Source organism: Coregonus lavaretus (assembly GCF_964263955.1).
Source record: "Coregonus lavaretus genome assembly, chromosome: 14".
Taxonomy (NCBI): domain Eukaryota; kingdom Metazoa; phylum Chordata; class Actinopteri; order Salmoniformes; family Salmonidae; genus Coregonus; species Coregonus lavaretus.
The window spans coordinates 25,459,727-25,479,235 of record NC_140001.1 but is presented as its reverse complement, the minus strand read 5'-3'; the positions used below and the strand labels follow the sequence as shown (position 1 = coordinate 25,479,235).

Below are 19,509 nucleotides of genomic sequence, written 5' to 3'. Positions count from 1 at the left end.
GGTTTTCTTTGTTCGAATGGCAAGAGGCGAAGCACAGGCTTTTTGTTATACGAACCACGGTACCTATTAAATATTTGAATGAACTCTCCATCTAAGTGTTAAATATCTTCTTGCATCATGAATTACTTGATACCCTAGAAACTCATCATAACAGCGCTGTAGGCATCCATTACACTGGGGATTGGCTACTATGGTACCCTGACAGTCTTGTAGCCAATGAGATAAGCTTTCCAGGGATATGCAGTTGACCTGGGTGGGACAAAGCAAGAGGCTCATCCAGTGTGCAAAAACAGTGCAATTACCACATTCGGACACTTTGGAGAGGTTGAAAGGACACTTGAATGTACCCTGGATACTCCATAACACCACCACAATGTTTGAGTGAGGTTGATATGGTAGAAATTGAGTTTTTATACTGAACAAATAGCATTTAGGGATTGCAAATAGGTAATAGCACTGGAATTATATAATTACAGACATATGCCACTTTGGAGAGGTTTAGGGACACTTGGAAACGTCCTGTGACCATACCTAACACCACTTATTACGTTTATCATGTTATGTCTAATCTATGAGACCAGGCTGTGTGGGCGAACAAGGAAAGGGCAAAGGGAGGTAGACAAGTGTTCTATTGATATAAAAACACACAGTGAAAAGTATCATATACAGTATACAGTACAACCATCAGAGAGAGAACATGTTTGAAGATGTACTGGACTGTGCCCAGTGCTTAATTTGTAAATTGGGAGGAGCCAGAACAAAAAGTGAGCATGAGAGTGGGGTGACCTGGGGGGCTTTGAGATACCGGAATACATGAAAAAATCTATAAAGCATTGCATGCATATCATCTCATTTGCGTAGTGGCATAGAGCAGTATAGTAGAGGTGCTTGCAGAAGTTGCACACATGGGGAAATATTTTTGTAGCCTAGGGTCTGGGATTTCTTTTTGCCTTTTATAAACAAATTTCATGCAATTTTGTCATTTTACATGACTGGAGACTTTAGCGTAATATTTGTAATACCACACAAATGATCGAAATGACAGGCAACTTTGATACTGACAAACTGAGAATCTGAGATAAATAAAAACGACCTTGTCTTTAATCCATCAACAGCCTAGGCCTAGGTGTGTGGAGACACACTTATTGTACAATGAGGAGGGAATTATAGTTCTAAAAAAGCTTTCCAGTTTCACTGACTCACCCAATGATGCACAGTTCATGCACCAGAGATGGCTCATGCCCAAAGCCTATCTATCTCAAAATGCCTATTTGGATGTTGATAGAATATTTTGGTAGCCTCTACAGAAAGATTAGTCTTCTCTTTTCAGCAGGTGCCATTTGCTTTCCAACCGGTGTTTTCCTGTGATTGTATTTGAAATATTGCAAAAGGCCTGTTTTGGCAGCATGCTGTTGTTCACTGACAGATTTAGCATGTTGTTCACTGACAGATTTAGCATGTTGTTCACTGACAAATTTGCTGCACATTCCGGACTGTAGGCTTTGCCTTGTAATTGGGCTATACACAATCCACAGCTAGGCAATACAAAAATGTAATAAGCTATTGATCCTCTGTGGCTAAATTATAGGCCTACTCCTGGTGTAGTATTCTGAATTATTTCATTTATTTATGAACAGACAGCAGTAAATCTATAACTTTGGCTAATGTAGGCCTATTTCAATTTATCAGGTTTTCCGCGGCTATGATTCTACAAGGAAATAAATGATGAATTGCAACGCTGGAGAGATGATAGTTGCAGGCTCATGTCTATCAGAGCAGAGAGAGATCATATAACGTGAATCTCATTCTAGTGAGAGATAGGCTACAGGCACGCTTCTCTCACACACCACAGCAACAGCCACGCGTTGTTCTCTAGGCTACAATGTTGCACAAACCATAAACCCGGTCCGCCCAACGCAAATACATTCTTAGAATACCAGGCAAGGACTGAAAATCTACGTTTTCACAATACGTTTTTTTAGGGGGCATTAGAATTACAGAGGCAACTTAAATTAACTCTGATTGCTTTTATTCAAATTTGTACATTACAAACAGTGGAAAAAAAACATGCCATGAGAGGTACCAGATCCTGGCAAATAGGTTCCAGAACGAAACAGTATAGGGCAGGATCCGGCTCAAATTAAGCACTGACTGTGCCATAGAAAATATACATTCACCACAGTACATAACTCACATTTTTGTAGGTTTACAATTTACCATTTACAGTCTGAAGTGCATGAAGATACCACAGTATACCTTCGGGGTCTATTCAATCAGATCTGCTTTAGCCAACATATGCATAGCTGTTGTTTTGGCGGTGTTGCGATAGAGCTGTCAAATCCAAGTGGCTCCTGGCATTATACTAAAGCGGATATTGTCATTGGCTGCACAGAGTCACACTAACAGCAATCCCATGCAGCCTTGTTTACAAATTCCATCACTGGAACGTGAGATGTAGGCCTAATCTACAACTCGATTAGGATGATAGAAATTCTAATTATTTAGTTTAATGATTTGTCAATTTGAGCGTAATTATTTATATATAGCCTACACTTTCTCATTCCGATCTTTTATGCGAGTGGGGCGGTGTATGCAGTTGGACCTCACACACCTCCAAAACATCAGGGTGTCCACTATTGTTGATCTAATTGAATCTAGAAATGTACAGTACATTTTAACCATAATGAGAGGGCTAGCATTTTTCTTAGCATTTTTGTTCAGGTATGTGTGGCTAGTCCTTAATTTCCTTGTCTGCTGTTAAAGTTGAGTTACTCCTGGCTGTGGCATTGTTCGTGGAATTGTATGTTACAGCACTCAGGATACAAGGAACAATTTTCCCAAGTGTGTGTGTGTTATTAGCAGCATACAGTGCAGTCGGAAATTATTCAGACCCTTTGACTTTTTCCACATTTTGTTACATTACAGCCTTATTCCAAAATTGATTAAATTGTTCTTTTTCCACCTCATCAACCTACACACAATACCCCATAATGACAAAGCAAAAACAGGTTATAAAAAAAAGAAAAAGAAATACCTTATTTACATAAGTATTCAGACCTTTTGCTCTGAGACTCGACATTGAGCTCAGGTGCATCCTGTTTCCAATGATCATCCTTGAGATGTTTCTACAACTTGGAGTCCACCTGTGGTAAATTCAATTGATTGGACATGATTTGGAAAGGCACATGCCTATCTATGTAAGGTCCCACAGTTGACAGTGCATGTCAGAGCAAAAACCAAGCCATGAGGTCGAAGGAATTGTCCATAGAGCTCCGAAACAGGATTGTGTCGAGGCACAGATCTGGGGAAGGGTACCAAAAAATGTCTGCAGCATTGTTCCTCAAGAACACAGTGTCCTCCATCATTCTTAAATGGAAGATGTTTAGAACCACCAAGACTCTTCCTAGAGCTGGCCGCCCGGCCCAACTGAGCAATCGGGGGAGAAGGGCCTTGGTCAGGGAGGTGACCAAGAACCCGATGGGATATCTCACACTACATCTAAGATCTACACATATAGACTGGACAAGAGTGAGGCCAGTAAAGTAAATCACCTTTTATCCCAGTTTTTACATTCCTCCCAATTTACACTGGCCTTGTCTTGAATAATCTTATGACTTGTAACATTCTCTTCTGAACAATCAGATAAGTGAAGAGGTGTGATGTGAGTGATAGGCTTATCAATGGAATAAGGGAGTGCATGACATAATCATTTGTATATTTTTATGATTCAACACCTGTCTTTTTGGACCTCAAAGTGTGGTTTCTTACCGCCAGAGATTAGGTCAGTGCTAACAGCAGGTCAGAGAAGCCAGTAATTTTCAGAAGAAAAAAATGATTCTCAGGAACAGAGTAACGTGGACCCAACCAGTATTTAATCCCCATTGTGTAATCTCCTTCTCTGGGCAGTAGGCTGCAAAAAACAGAAACCAAAACCTATTCTGCAGACTATTTATTCTCAAGAGATCATATTCTATTCTTTGGTAAAAAAAATATTCAACTTTATCTACACCAAGAAAGGTCTACTTCAATAAGATGATTTTACTTATCTGAAACCTTCCACCTGCATGTACAGAACAATACTAAACTGAGGTTTAGACCAAGCCTCTTAGTTCTTCTTACAGAGGTAACAGTAGTGGTTGAGTTTTTTTGGTCACATGGTGACTACTGTGTGCCAGGGACTGGTCCAAGTTGCCCTCCTGCCCAGCACAGGGCAACGCCAAAGGCTGTGGTGCCCAGTACTGCCAGGCTGGCCTTCAGCACGGCACCGGGAGGCCTGTGGAAGTTGGCAGGGCCCATGGTGGCCAACATGGCTGCTGTCACAGTCAGGGTGAACAAGATGGACACTACTGTGTTTATGGCCACGATCTGACCAAATTTAGCAAAAGGCACGATGACACAGAAGAAGAGAGGGACAGTGGAAATGACCGTGGTGACAGCACTGGACACTATGGCAACTCCCACGTGGTTCACTGCATCTAAGGTCCGTCTCTGCCTTTTAGCTGACAGATCCTGAGAATATCAACATATTTATATAATGAGTCTTTTCTCTTTATGCATTATAACCCTCAGCCGTATTCCATTAAACCCGGTGGCATTCATTACTTTTAAGTAAACAGAATATTCGAAAGGCAAATCCTTCATTCTACTGTAAGAGAGTTTGGCTCTCTTACAGTAGAATATATAATATGTAAATTAAATTCCTTATGTGCCAATAATAGATACAGTGGGGAAAAAATATATTTAGTCATCCACCAATTGTGCAAGTTCTCCCACTTAAAAAGATGAGAGAGGCCTGTAATTTTCATCATAGGTACACGTCAACTATGACAGACAAATTGAGAATTTTTTTCTCCAGAAAATCACATTGTAGGATTTTTTATGAATTTATTTGCAAATTATGGTGGAAAATAAGTATTTGGTCACCTACAAACAAGCAAGATTTCTGGCTCTCACAGACCTGTAACTTCTTCTTTAAGAGGCTCCTCTGTCCTCCACTTGTTACCTGTATTAATGGCACCTGTTTGAACTTGTTATCAGTATAAAAGACACCTGTCCACAACCTCAAACAGTCACACTCCAAACTCTACTATGGCCAAGACCAAAGAGCTGTCAAAGGACACCAGAAACAAAATTGTAGACCTGCACCAGGCTGGGAAGACTGAATCTGCAATAGGTAAGCAGCTTGGTTTGAAGAAATCAACTGTGGGAGCAATTATTAGGAAATGGAAGACATACAAGACCACTGATAATCTCCCTCGATCTGGGGCTCCACGCAAGATCTCACCCCGTGGGGTCAAAATGATCACAAGAACGGTGAGCAAAAATCCCAGAACCACACGGGGGGACCTAGTGAATGACCTGCAGAGAGCTGGGACCAAAGTAACAAAGCCTACCATCAGTAACACACTACTCCGCCAGGGACTCAAATCCTGCAGTGCATAGACGTGTCCCCCTGCTTAAGCCAGTACATGTCCAGGCCCGTCTGAAGTTTGCTAGAGTGCATTTGGATGATCCAGAAGATGATTGGGAGAATGCCATATGGTCAGATGAAACCAAAATATAACTTTTTGGTAAAAACTCAACTCATCGTGTTTGGAGGACAAAGAATGCTGAGTTGCATCCAAAGAACACCATACCTACTGTGAAGCATGGGGGTGGAAACATCATGCTTTGGGGCTGTTTTTCTGCAAAGGGACCAGGACGACTGATCCGTGTAAAGGAAAGAATGAATGGGGCCATGTATCGTGAGATTTTGAGTGAAAACCTCCTTCCATCAGCAAGGGCATTGAAGATGAAACGTGGCTGGGTCTTTCAGCATGACAATGATCCCAAACACACCGCCCGGGCAACGAAGGAGTGGCTTCGTAAGAAGCATTTCAAGGTCCTGGAGTGGCCTAGCCAGTCTCCAGATCTCAACCCCATAGAAAATCTTTGGAGGGAGTTGAAAGTCCGTGTTGCCCAGCGACAGCCCCAAAACATCACTGCTCTAGAGGAGATCTGCATGGAGGAATGGGCCAAAATACCAGCAACAGTGTGTGAAAACCTTGTGAAGACTTACACCCTTTGATCTGTGTCATTGCCAACAAAGGGTATATAACAAAGTATTGAGAAACTTTTGTTATTGACCAAATACTTATTTTCCACCATCATTTGCAAATAAATTCATTAAAAATCCTACAATGTGATTTTCTGGATTTTTTTCTCATTTTGTATGTCATAGTTGACGTGTACCTATGATGAAAATTACAGGCCTCTCTCATCTTTTTAAGTGGGAGAACTTGCACAATTGGTGGCTGACTAAATACTTTTTTTCCCCACTGTACATATCAGATTGTGTTGTACGTACCATAGTGTGTCCTAGTGTGGCTGGTAAGGTCTCCCCAGCCAGCAGGTAGCCCTCCACCAGGTGCAGGCAGTAGTCCACTGAGGAGCCCACTAGGATGGACAGAGAGATGGCCTCCACAGCCCCCAACTCCCAGCCCAGCCAGTACATGATGGCCACCACCAGACAGATGACCCCTGCATATGGTCAAGAGATCACAGTCACACACTGACAGACAGATGACCCCCTAATCCTCCCACGGCTAAAACCACAGAACATACAGTATGTACATTACAACAGTTAATTACTGCCTCTTACGTTATTCCCAATAACACATCAATACTGCATTGTATCAAATTATTGGAGACCTTTCTCTGCAGTCTATTCACAATGGACCATCCTGATAAAAATACAGGCATGATCAGCAGTGTCTTACCCAGGATGGTGAGCAGTATAGGCAGCAGCAGAAGTGTATGGGCAGTGAAAACAGACACAGCTGCCACACAGATGGCCAGGGACAGGAGCAGACTGCAGAGGGCGCTCTCCACACCTACATAAAACCCAGGAAGGAGTCAGTCAGCACAGGAAAGTTACATTCCCAGAAGGACTGAAATAATAATATTTTACATATGATCATATTTATTAGCTGCTCGACAGGTAGTCAAAAAAATTGATTGTGCCCTGGGTATGGAACAGCTGTGTCCTCCGGCTTCTCCACTTGCCTATGATTTCCATAAAGATCTGCTTCCAGTGCTCACAGGTCTGGAAACCTCTCCGTAGAGCAGAGGATTCTGGGAGAGCTGAGAGCTGCTCTTGTAGGAAGGTCTCCCACTGGAGGAAGTCTGAGCGAGTCTGGAAAGAGGATTTCCCCTTGTAGGTGGTCTTAGGAACAGACAGATGAAAAATACATGAGCTCTGTTACTGGCACAGACCTGAGTTATAACATTAGAGGTGGTAGTATACACCAAGGACAACAGTGGCTGGCACTCACAGACTCAAAGGCCATGGAGAGCCAGCGCACTCTGCCACCGTGCGTCCCCACGGCCCCATGGGACAGCTGGCCTGGCAGCAGGTTGGGCTCAGGGAGGGAGTGGCAGTCTGGGTGGAGTAAGGGCAGGATAGAAGAAAGCTTGTTGCCTGAAGAGAGAGAGAGAATAAATGTAACTCATATCAAACATGGTTTGTGTATGTGTGCTGTTAGATGTGTTAGACTGTCTGTGCAGTTTTTACCGGAGGGTAAACATTGGGCTCCTCCCGGCTTCACAAGCTGTTTATTAGCACTGATGACTTTACAGATTTGGCAGAGGTGTCCAATCTCTTGGAAGATATCAAAGTTTGGATCAAATATCACACTGCCCTTTGGAGAGAATTTGAGAACAAATCAATACCACTAAAACAGTATTGATTATTAAATTACACCTTCATATTGTTATTGTCTCGCAGTTGGCCCCTCACCATGTCCCCAATGACGTGGTTGTCTGTGCGTTGGGTGCGGTTGACTCCCAGTATTCCAAACACCACAAACACCATGGCACCAGTGTCAACCAGAGGACGGACTGCTGGCTGGCCACAGCCACCTCCACTACAGGGGTTAAAACCGGAGGTCTTGGACCTTTTGGTTGAGGTGGAATCTTTTAAACAAGGTACAAATGAGGAAAAAAGGTCACTCCCTCACATTCATAAGCAACAATTCATAGTACATGCTTGTATTTCAAACCAATGCTGAGTATTCATGCAGTTCACTGATATCTTCTGGCTCCAGATGTTCTCCCGCTCTTACCTGTGGGGAGCGGTGTGTAGAAGGAGCCTCGTGTGGGTCCGTCAGGCCCGGAGCTGATCACACAACCAGGTGGTTCTGCACACACTCGGCTGGGATGAGGACTAAGCTTGTGCTGGGCAAAGTACAGCCTCCTGGGAGGCACAAGGACAGCTGTGTCAACAACTTGACCACAAACAGCTTGACTGTTCTCTATTCCTCCATCATCTGTCCCTCGTCATTCCTTTTACCTGCTGTGCTGCTGCTCAGCCGATGCCACATAGAAGCTGAACTCTGACCTCCAGCCGTGGCGTGGATCACATGACTGGGAAGTGATCAACCAGCGAGGGTGGGGGTGGTACACATGGGACACGCACACAGTCATGTGCATGCTGAAGTTGCTGTGAGGTTCAATGTACGCCTGTTTAGAGACACCAGAAGTTATATGATGAAGCTGACTACCAGAGGTTAGATATTAGATCATAACCCAGTAATAACACGTTTTTGAGGGTCATCTAACCTGAAAGGATGGAACTTCTCCATTCTTGGGACTGAGGCCTTTCCAAGGCGAGGGCATGCTAGTATTCAGAGAGAAGCGGTACAGAGTGATAGAAGTGCCCATATCCAGCTTAGAGACATACACTGTCAGCAGAGGCCCTGTCATGAAAGGATACAGTAGTAGTAGTAGCAGTAGATAAATAGAGGCACACATTCAAACATTGCCAGGTATATATTCATGTGGATCCTATTTAGATATGTTAACATTCTATCCAGTACCTGTTGTGATGGAGGAAGTGCTTGGTGTGATTGGGCTCTGTAGAGTTGAGTTTGAAGGGCTCTGTGTATGTTGTTGGGGGTGAAACCCAGCCATGGAGGGGGTAGTATGGGTAGGGCTGTGCAGAAGATGAGGTTTCTCCATGAACAGACCTGCAGGAAATGGGACATTTCGATTCAATGCTAAATTATTGGCAGAGCTTAATATCCTGATATATGCAATGTCCTGGGAGTGTTGTGAATGTGAGCACTGAATTGGAGCATGCAAATACCCATAGCAAGAAAAATAATGTAATGGAGTCAGCTCTTACCAGGAGTCGACTGTAAATTAATATCCCAGTCTAAAATGAATTGAAATGTTGCATAAAGACATTTACAGCCAGACAGTTGCAGGACAGGGGAGTTTCATTTGGGATGAAAGTAGTGTAATCAGTTTACTTTACACCCATCTGGGTTCCATCACACTGATTGATGGCGACGTCTCACCAGAGCACATGTGGCAGGATACGCCCTGGGCACTGAGGTTGTTCCTCAGTCCCAGTAGAGTCTGGAGGTTGGTGTCTGGACGAAACAGTAACGGGGCGTGAGTTGCCGGCCGCAGGAGGCAGCAGCAGCCAGCAGACAGCAACAGGACCAGGATGTAGATTCCTATGGGCAGCAAGACAAAGACTGGCCTGTAAGATGGGCAGTTCAGATGGGGTAGATCACTGAGGGGAGAAGAATATGATTAAATTGCTTTTTTGTGAAGAGGATTCAGGGATAGACAATACAAAACACTCATGGATATTGCTGATAAAAGTTGAAAAAGGAATATGGGCATCATGAGATGTGGTGGTCCTCCCAACCGCTGCAGACAGACAGAGCCATTACCTAGAATGACGTTACGTTTCTCCACGGCTGGCTCTGCCACCCAGTGCCTCAGAGCCCACTGAAGGTAAGCGCTGACCACGCCTGAAGTCCCCTGCTCTGGTGATGAGAGAGAGGTCTCCACTGACAGGGACAGAATGGCTGCATCTACATCTGTGTCACAGGAGCCTGAATGAGACAGGGTGAGACAGAGAGAGGGGGTGAATGGTGTTGGGACTCTACTATTACCTTTCATTCTTCTGCCCTTCTTTAATTTAGCTCTGTTCAGATATGGATCTCACCTGGCTCCATCTCCACTGACAGTAGGGCCACATCGTCATCCTCATCTGACAAAGGACTGTGGCTCACTGACAGTCCTGCAAGTGCCTTCCACCTTTAAGAGGAAGCGTATCAGAGAGACACAGCTTTAGAATCACACTTTGTTCATAATAGGAAAACAGAATGAAAAGGCAAGCACCACAACAATAGGAACTCTGTTCTCTAGCAAAAAAGGAGGAAAGATGGAATCACACCATTTGAGACAGGCATTCTCCTGGGGGTCAACACACTGGGTCCAGATACACAGGGCAGCGGGCATGAGGATGGACACCCAAAGCCAGCAGCAGCTGACGATGAGGGCCATGAACAGGCCAAAGTCATGCACGGCCGGAATCTGATTGGAAGGGCAAAAGACCTCAATACATTTACATCATGCTTTCATATTGATACACATACATGTACAGACAGTTCCACCTCACAGCCATTAATTTATTTTGCATTCCCTTTGGAAGGATAATACAATATGGACTGACAATTCTTCTGAGTACCTGTGAGAAGGTGTTAGCAGCGTATGCGGCTGCGGTGGTGAAGGAGGTGAGGAAGGTGGCCCGGCCAGCTGTTTTCACCGTGTACACCATCCTCTGGACTGGATGGACTAAGTGGGAAGCCTGTCTGAAGGTACTCATGAACACAAACACATCATCCACACCTGGAGAACAGTAAGAGGGGAAACAGAAGAAAGAGAGGGATGTTATCTGTAACAAAGATGTTGTTTCTCAACCAGTTTGGTCATGAGAGAAATTCTAGAATATATTTTCATATTGTCACTCACCAATGCCAATGATCACAAAGGCTGCAACTCCATTGAGGATGCCCAGGTATCTCACCCCAAAGACCACATGGTAGAGGAAGAGAGCCACCAGGCAGCTCAGACCAATGCTAGTGAGCCCAAAGAATGTCAGGAACACTGTAGAGACACACCAAATGACTGACTGCAAGACCTCATGTTGCATGTCTTGTATGTGGTATCAAAATAATAAGAATAATACTAAGAATTAGATACTGATGCTAGCTTTTCACAGATTCTATGTATAACAGCATATGACCTATAGGAGATGTTGGAATAACATGCATGTAGTATCTAATGCAGGTGGGAGAGTGCATGGGACCTTACTTGAGAAGGAGGTGAGGAAATAGACCAGCAGAGTGATGCAGCCTCCACTGATCAGCGCCAGCAACATGTCACTGTGGAAGGTCTGTCTCACCTCGTTATCAAACAGCTCTGTGCCCCCATACAACACCTTCACCTGGCTAGCATCACACAAACCCAGAGATAAGGAGACAGTCAGAGACAGAGAATGAAATAATAGTATGTGGGTGTCATGAAAGGAGGGACTCTTTGATTGTGCTTAATTACAATTGGTCTGGAGAGTTGAAGTCTTGTGAGAAATTAAAAACAGCATCAGTTCATCTTATGGCTCTTTTATGTATTTTAGAATGTGGTTCTTCTAGAGTTTACACAGCACACAGCGTATCATCAGCATTGGCAGAGGGCCCATAAGCCATAACCCACCTGGTGGACTGCTGAGCCAGGATGTCAGCGTACTGAACCACAAAGTTCCTGAAGCGGCTTCTCTGCTCCTCAGGCCGGTCCTGGAGGGAGCAGTAAGAGGGCAGCGGAGCTCCAAATTGGATCTCACTGCGCAGGAGAGAGGAGGAGAGTCGGTCAGGGGCCAGACTCTCATCCACATACCAGTAGAACTGTGGGTGGGTGATCGCTAGACTCAGAGCACCTGGGAGCAGAAACACAAGTGAAGATCAAAGTGGTACCGTCGCTGCCTGCTCCCTTTAATGTTCTGCTTGATCTCCCTCAAGCAGATGAGCTCCCTACTAAATCATGCAGAGCAGCAACTGTACCTACAGAATATGCCCAGTTTTATAAACCTCAGACTCACCATGGATGTCAGCCAGGTCGGGTCCCATGCCGTCGTAGTAGATCCTGCCTCCCTGTTCACTGGGGAAGAGGTAGGAGAGGAGGGAGCTTGGAGGGGAGCAGTAGGAGGGGCCCAGGGGCAGGTCTCTCAGGACCTCCAGAGGCTTCCAACAGAACTGCTGGAACTGGGGATGCTGCATGAGCAGGCGCTCTATGTGGTGGATGGTGCGGAGACGCTCTGGGGTGAAGATGTTGTTGTCCCCCCCACCCTGAGCTACAAAAACCAGCTCCATCCTCCACAGGGCTTGGCTCTGCAGGTATGAGTAGTTGGGAGCAAACCTGCGCATCCTAGTCTGAGATCTCTCACTGTCTCCCTCTCCCTCTATGGACTCACGACTCTCAGATTTTCCTAAATTAGTTGTATTTTTTTCCTCCTCCCATACCTCTACTTTACCACCCCTAGCCTCTCCATGCCTCGCAGTCTCTTGCCGACTCAGGGCATCTCCTCTCTGTTGCATTACTACTCTTTTGAACATTTTATTTTTCAGAGATTTCGAGTTCAGCCCTCCATGTGATGTCCTGTTGGATGTTCCATCTCCCTGCCTACCCAGCATGTCCAACAGCAGCTCCTGTAGAGCAGTAGAGTCATAGTGGTCCACGTCACGCCTGCGTCTGTCCCAGGACCCCAACTGAGTCTTTATGGCAATGGTGAGTGCATCAAACCGCTCAGCGGAGAAGTGGCTATGAACCTCAAAGGCACTGTAGGAAAGGTCTATGTCCAATGGGGGGCAGTATAGGAACATGTAGGCAGAGAGGGCACAGGGGAGAAAGACTCCAACTCCCAGGACAACCCCACTCACCCAGGGTTGTGTGTAGACCCAGCCCATCGCCCCCCACACCCTGTTGCCTCCAGTGGTGCTGCTCCTCCCATTAGTCTGTGTATCTGACTCCCCACCCTCCTCCTCTCGCTCCTCTTCTTTCTCAGCATCCCAGCTGCTCTGGAATAACAATGGCTCGTCTTCCAAGTCCATGGCAGCAGCACCTGTCACAAACACACACAGTACTTCATCATCACTCACTCTCCTAATGTAAATCCTCTCCTGTCCTTGGACAGAAAAACATAGACATAAATTATAGGTGATTTACAGAGCAGGCATAATAGTGGTTCAGGGTATTCTGCAGTACACAGCCAGCAAGGGCACAGCCATTAAATATATCCCGCAATAGCCAAGACACACAGGGTTGTTATTCAGCTGACAGAAAAGTCAAGGGGAGAATTTAGTAAGAAGATGGACCTCAACGGTCCAAAGCAGTGTACATCTGCCAGTTTAAGATGCTGAACACTAAGGCTGGGAGTTTAGAGAGAGTAGCTGCAATTTCATGCCTCTCACTCATTCCTTCAGTGTGTGCAAAAAAACTATATTTCCCCTAGAGTGCTCATTGGCGTCTTTGTCCATATCAGCAGTCGACTTGGGTTTGGCTGATCTGCAGCAAATTAAATAATCTCACTTGTCTAATTACGGAGAGGGGAGAGACGTGTGGAATGTTAGAGAGGTGTGGAATATGAGAGGGGTTTTATCCCTGGTGATAGACAGCTTCTGATAGTGTCAAGCTATTGTTCCTTCCTCTTTTCACTCCACTGCAAACAAAGGATACTGCAGTAATTTGGTATTCACGTGGCAATAATCGTGCTAACGACAAATTGGCAATTCATCTACTATCTTTAGACTAGAGCTCCAGGGTCATCTAGGTGGGGCGGGGAGGCCAAAAGAGTGGGAGCATAATTTCCATATCTCTTCAGCCTGGGTCTTGAATATTTACGTTTCCGATAAGATAAGGGAGTTTGAATCCATTGTTAATTTGGTTGGTAAACCTATGGCCGTTGATCAAGAACCAAGATAAGCATTATGATAATTTATCAGCCGTAGTAGGCTAGCTATCTATACACATTTGCAGCTGAACCTGCACATAGCCACGAATACAGTCTATTCAAAGAGATGACCATGACAACAGTGCCATGTCATTGTTCAGGGCATAGATGGACACCAATGCTCGCCCTCAATGAGAGAACAGAGCAGTTCAACATGTCTGCACTGGGAGAACATCTGGGTCTGCAGCCCCTTCTGAGGACAAATTCATTAGACAAAGGATCAGTCCATTGAGAGGGGAGAGGGAGGGAAGGAGAAAAAGAGGGGAGAGGAGAGAGGGAGAGAAAGAGGGTAAATGAGAGGGAGGAGGAAGGGAGCACCTTACATTACAACATCAACAAATATGAAAGGCAGCTTTGTGTGGTTTAATATTCAAGGCAGTCTAAAATTAGCTAGCTCTGTACATTTCCATACCTGCCATGTTTGTTTCCACATCCCTGGAATTGCTGATCAGTTGTGGTGAAACACCATGCTGGCCCCTCACACTTACACCACTCTTCAGTTATGCAGACACTGTGCTATTAAAGCAGTGCTGTGTATTTCATGTTAATGGTCGTTTACTGAGAATACCGTTACACAGACATAGCATGGATGTACAGTCGTTTACTGAGAACACCGTTACACAGACATAGCATGGATGTACAGTCGTTTACTGAGAACACCGTTACACAGACATAGCATGGATGTACAGTAGAGTGTCCCTTGCTCCCCCCACCATCAGGCAGATTACTGCGATGCCTCCTGGAGTAATCTGTCTCTGACAGGCTCCTGGGACACATCCTTTTCCCCTGTTGATGAATTCAGGCACGCTGCTTTTCCAGCCATACAATATCTTTATGAGAGAAGCCTCAACTGCAGGGTAACACTCCCAGGGCTGAAGCGAGAATGAGGATGCCAGAATCATTCAACTTTTTAATTTTTCTTTCATGCTTGAGAGCGGAGGAAGTCAATTTAGGCTGTGCAGGTGGGGAATAAAAATAGATTTATGGACAACAAAAGCATTCTCAAAAGTTTAAATCAGCATGAACTTTGTCATTCTAATCTTACGCATTCCTTGGTCTGTCATTTATTTTTAGCCCCATATTCTAGAGACACTGTCCAGCAGAATTTATAGGTTATTTTCAACTATAGATTTACCACAGCAAAGAGAAATTGATTGGATGAGGTTGATAATTCTGTACATTATTTACAATGCTGTGACATGCCAATGGCCCTGATACAACTATAAAAAATGCAGTGAAAGAGGTGAATGAATATCCTTATGTGAATAACTTTCTAGAGAACTAAAGATATCTTTCCCCTGCAGACCAAATGCTAGCTTTTTGGGTTGACTTTGGAATGTGAAGCACCAAATCAGGGTTGAATGCCAGTTGGTGACTATTGCTGTTGTGTGGCAATGTGCTGTTTTCTTGGTACTGTGCTGTCTATGCTGAGTGTTAGTATCCTGTGGATCTGATGTGGCACTCTAAACACTCCCAGTATGCCATCCAACACACCCTCACTCACAGGCACATAAGGCTTTTATTTCTTGCTTTCTGGGGATGTGCTGATGCGTGTGTGTATGTGTATGTGTACAAGCGTCTAGAAAGGTGGGAATAAGGAGGATACATACAAAACCTCTCTTACTGACAACAGCCAAAAATGGTATGCTCCCGTCTGCTCTCCTTCCTCCCCTCCCTCGTTTCATACTTTCCCCATCTCATCCAATATGGATTTCAGTTTCTCCTGCCCCACAGATTCAGCATGGTTTAAATTCACAGAGCATGCAACATCATTTAAAGGGACATTAATCTCAGCCCAGCACACCAGAAGACAGACATTGCTTATGTATGAGCACTGAGTATCACTAAAAGGGTAATCACTGAGGGTGATGCCTCTATTCTTCACAGATCCCCAGGATATAAAGGTTCAGCATAGTTCAAGTGTAAATACCTCACTCATGCTTCATTTGCACCTAATGACAGTCATTTTTTTGATATTTGCAAAGATGGATGAACCCCTTAACACATGCAAGTACCGTAAACCCAAACCCAAAGCTCACTACTGCTGCTACACCTGGGGGAGAGATGGTGGGTGATTGCAGAAGAAGAATGATTGTCTGGAGATCTACAGGGCCATGTGAAGTTTGACGACAGATTTTTTTTTGAATACTCCCATTACAGCAAGCCAAGGTCTCTGAAGATTCTCTATCCACCTGGGAGCTCCATTTACTGCAGCTGTGCTCCTCAGAGGCTGCTGGTAGGGATGACCTTTTCTTGCCACCTATTGACTCTTATTTGGCTTAGTAAATGAGAGATAATAACAGGATAATGCCATGCTCAGTTGTTGTTGGGTGTAATTCATTATTTAAGCATCTGTTAATTATAAATAAAAAAAAGAGAGATTTAGTGTACGGCAGAGCCGGAGAATTTTACCTGAGCTTGAAGAGTAGAGGTATGAACTGATGGGATGTGCAGCCCTATGGGGTCCTCTGAGGATGCATACCTGTGCTGAACAATTTCATTTCAAACTTGTTCTCCAGATGTTCACTTGAATCACTCTGTTGATCTTGGTTTTATGTTCATAAGTGTTCTAGCTCCAGGAGGGAGAGAGCCTGCACCTTAGCGCAGCCTCACCGATACAAGACTTCTGAGATCTTTCTATTGTTCAATGAGTCTTGGCTACCATAAAAATTATGTTTTGTTATTTTCTCCCTTTCTCTCACTCTTCCCTCCCTACTGTGCCTGGTTGTCCAGGCGACGTAGTCAGTGAGAGTATCAGTTCTTTCACTCTCCCAGCAGCTCCTCTCTCATGGCTTTGTTCAGGCTTCTCTCCTGACTGGCTCACCAAGGGGAGGGGAGGGGAGCACAGCCCTGGGCGTCAAGGACACTACGTGTGACAGGGGATAAATCTCATCACAGCCTAACAGGTAATGCAAAAAGAGGGCTGACTGATTCAAGCTCTATTTGGCAAGAAACATGTGCCTAACGTGAAGGTTTAGCCAACAGACTGCAGTAGAGTCCCCCTTTGCTTCCAGAGGATTTGGTTGGTTTGGTCTGGCCAGGGCTCTGCGGGGGGGAGGGGGGGGGGGGGGGGCTAGGCCATATCATTTCAACCCCAGGAGTCTGAGCCCCATTTTTGTTCCCCAAGGCCCTCCTGCATTCACATCTAAAGAATTCTGTTAAAGGCAATGCTCTCAGAGCTATCGTTATTCAACATGAAATTGAATTTACCACAGTAGACTGCTATGATTGGATAATATGGTTAGATAGGACTGCTTGTGGTCACATCACTTTGGTTTATTACGATACAGTGATGATTTTACATACAGTGCCTTCGGAAAGTATTTTTCCACATTTTATTACGTTACAGCGTCATTCTAAAATTGATTAAATAAATACAAATCCTCAGTAATCTACACACAATACCCCATAATGACCACATACCTTATTTACATAAGTATTCAGACCCTTTGCTATGAGACTCGAAATTGAGCTCAGGTGCATCCTGTTCCATTAATTATCCTTGAGATGTTTCTACAACTAGATTGGAGTCCATCTGTGGTAAATTCAATTGATTGGACATGATTTGGAAAGGCACACACCTGTCTATATAAAGGTCCCACAGTTGACAGTGCATGTCAGAGCAAAAACCAAGCCATGAGGTCGAAGGAATTGTCCGTAGAGCTCCGAGACTGGATTGTGTCGAGACACAGATCTGGGGAAGGGTACCAAAAAATGTCTGCAGCATTGAAGGTCCCCAAGAAAACAGTGGCCTCCATCATTCTTAGAGCTAGAGCTGGCCGCCAGGCCAAACTGAGCAATCGGGAGAGAAGGGCCTTGTTTACAAAATATAGAATTACAAAATATTCAAACCAGTTGAAATCAAAGAATGTTGAACACAATGACATTCCATTTCTCGGTCTCAGTTGAATTTCCAAAAACTATTTTCGTATCAGATCATGTGTAGGATTCAACCCAGATAGAAATTATATTTTTCAATCAGAAATCTATGTCCCACTCTGAGTCCTCAACAGCTGGTGAGTCCTCAAGCATGTCAGTGAAGGGGTCCAATTTGCTGTCCTCCAAGTGACTGATGAACTGAAAAAATAATATTTATAATGGTAAAATACAATATGTAAGTATATAGTGCCTTCGGAAAGTATTCAGACCCTTGACCTTTTCCACATTTTGTTACGTTACAGCCTTATTCTAAAATTGATTAAATAAATACAAATCCTCAGCAATCTACACACAATACCCAATAATGACAAAGCAAAAACAGGTTTTTAGAAATGTTTCAGAAATACCTTATTTACATAAGTATTCAGACCCTTTGCTATGAGACTCGAAATTGAGCTCAGGTGCATCCTGTTTCCATTGATCATACTTGAGATGTTTCTACAACTTGATTGGAGTCCACCTGTGGTAAATTCAATTGATTTGGAAAGACACACACCTGTCTATATAAGGTCCCACAGTTGACAGTGCATGTCAGAGCAAAAACCAAGCCATGAGGTCGAAGGAATTGTCCATAGAGCTCCGAGACAGGATTGTGTCGAGGCACAGATCTGGGGAAGGGTACAAACAAAAATTCTGCAGCATCGAATGTCCACAAGAACACAGTGGCCTCCATCATTCTTAAATGGAAGACGTTTGGAACCACCAAGACTCTTGCTAGAGCTGGCCACCCGGCCAAACTGAGCAAGAGAAGGGCCTTGGTCAGGGAGGTGACCAAGAACCCGATGGTCACTCTGACAGAGCTCTAGAGTTCCTCTGCGGAGATTGGAGAACCTTCCAGAAGGACAACCATCTCTGCAGCACTCCACCAATAAGGCCTTTATGGTAAAGTGGCCAGATGGAAGCCACTCCTCAGTAAAAGGCACATGACAGCCCGCTTGGAGTTTGCCAAAAGTCACCTAAAGACTCAGACATGAGAAACAAGATTCTCTGGTCTGATGAAACTAAGATTTAACTCTTTGGCCTGAATACCAAGCGTCAGTACTTGAGGAAACCTGGCACCATCCCTACGTTGAAGCATGGTGGTGGCAGCAATTTTAGAATAAGGCTGTAACCTACCAAAATGTGGAAAAAGTCAAGGGGTCTTAATACTTTCCGAAGGCACTGTATTCTCTCCATGTACCGATACACTACACTGGGCATAGACCTACAGTATTGCAATCACCTCAATCATATTTCTGTCATGAATGAGTGGTTTGATAATGTTATAGTCTTATTACATACACTCCTGTATTCTTTTTATCAATCACTTCATCCATCACAAACTTTCAAAACAAATATAAAGTATTTTCTCAGCGTGTGCGTACGCACAAACATTCACACACGAGACGACAGGCAATCCATGATTGCTAAATAGAAGTATTTTAGATAAGCCTGAAATTTAAATTCCTGCTGGTTTTCTCAATTACAACGGGTGTTGTTGCACTTGCTAGGCAGGGAGAATGGGGTTGCAGACAGGGCCAGGAGTGTGAGTGCAAGTCAATCTGTCTCTGCAACATGCAGGCCACTTTGTCATTGTTCTTTTCAAGAAGCTGCATAGGATCCCATCTTACCCCAGAATAATCCTACAGATCTACAGTGATTTCAGCTCACCTGCTTATTAAGAACAGAGGAAAATGACGACAGTTACCAGACTGCTGCGAGTTACAGCCATCTGGAGGACTGAATGGGGA

The 19,509-nt window shown here is 44.4% G+C and overlaps 1 protein-coding gene across 1 annotated transcript; it reads right to left on the bottom strand.

Annotated features, from left to right (window-relative positions):
* Window positions 1-3,211: 3,211 nt before the first annotated feature.
* Window positions 3,212-13,934, bottom strand: LOC311141722 (protein dispatched homolog 3-like; the record flags this gene model as incomplete). The annotated part of the gene is made up of 21 exons (XM_084177153.1): window positions 3,212-4,509; window positions 6,347-6,519; window positions 6,759-6,872; window positions 7,045-7,204; window positions 7,314-7,459; window positions 7,553-7,679; window positions 7,778-7,953; window positions 8,103-8,233; window positions 8,330-8,499; window positions 8,599-8,735; window positions 8,856-9,005; window positions 9,339-9,500; window positions 9,723-9,887; window positions 10,001-10,092; window positions 10,232-10,371; window positions 10,526-10,686; window positions 10,810-10,944; window positions 11,152-11,288; window positions 11,551-11,770; window positions 11,933-12,952; window positions 13,913-13,934. 21 exons carry the CDS (start codon window positions 13,932-13,934, stop codon window positions 4,162-4,164), a joined length of 4,086 nt encoding a protein of 1,361 aa, XP_084033279.1. The 3' UTR covers window positions 3,212-4,161.
* Between the last annotated feature and the right edge of the window lie 5,575 nt (window positions 13,935-19,509).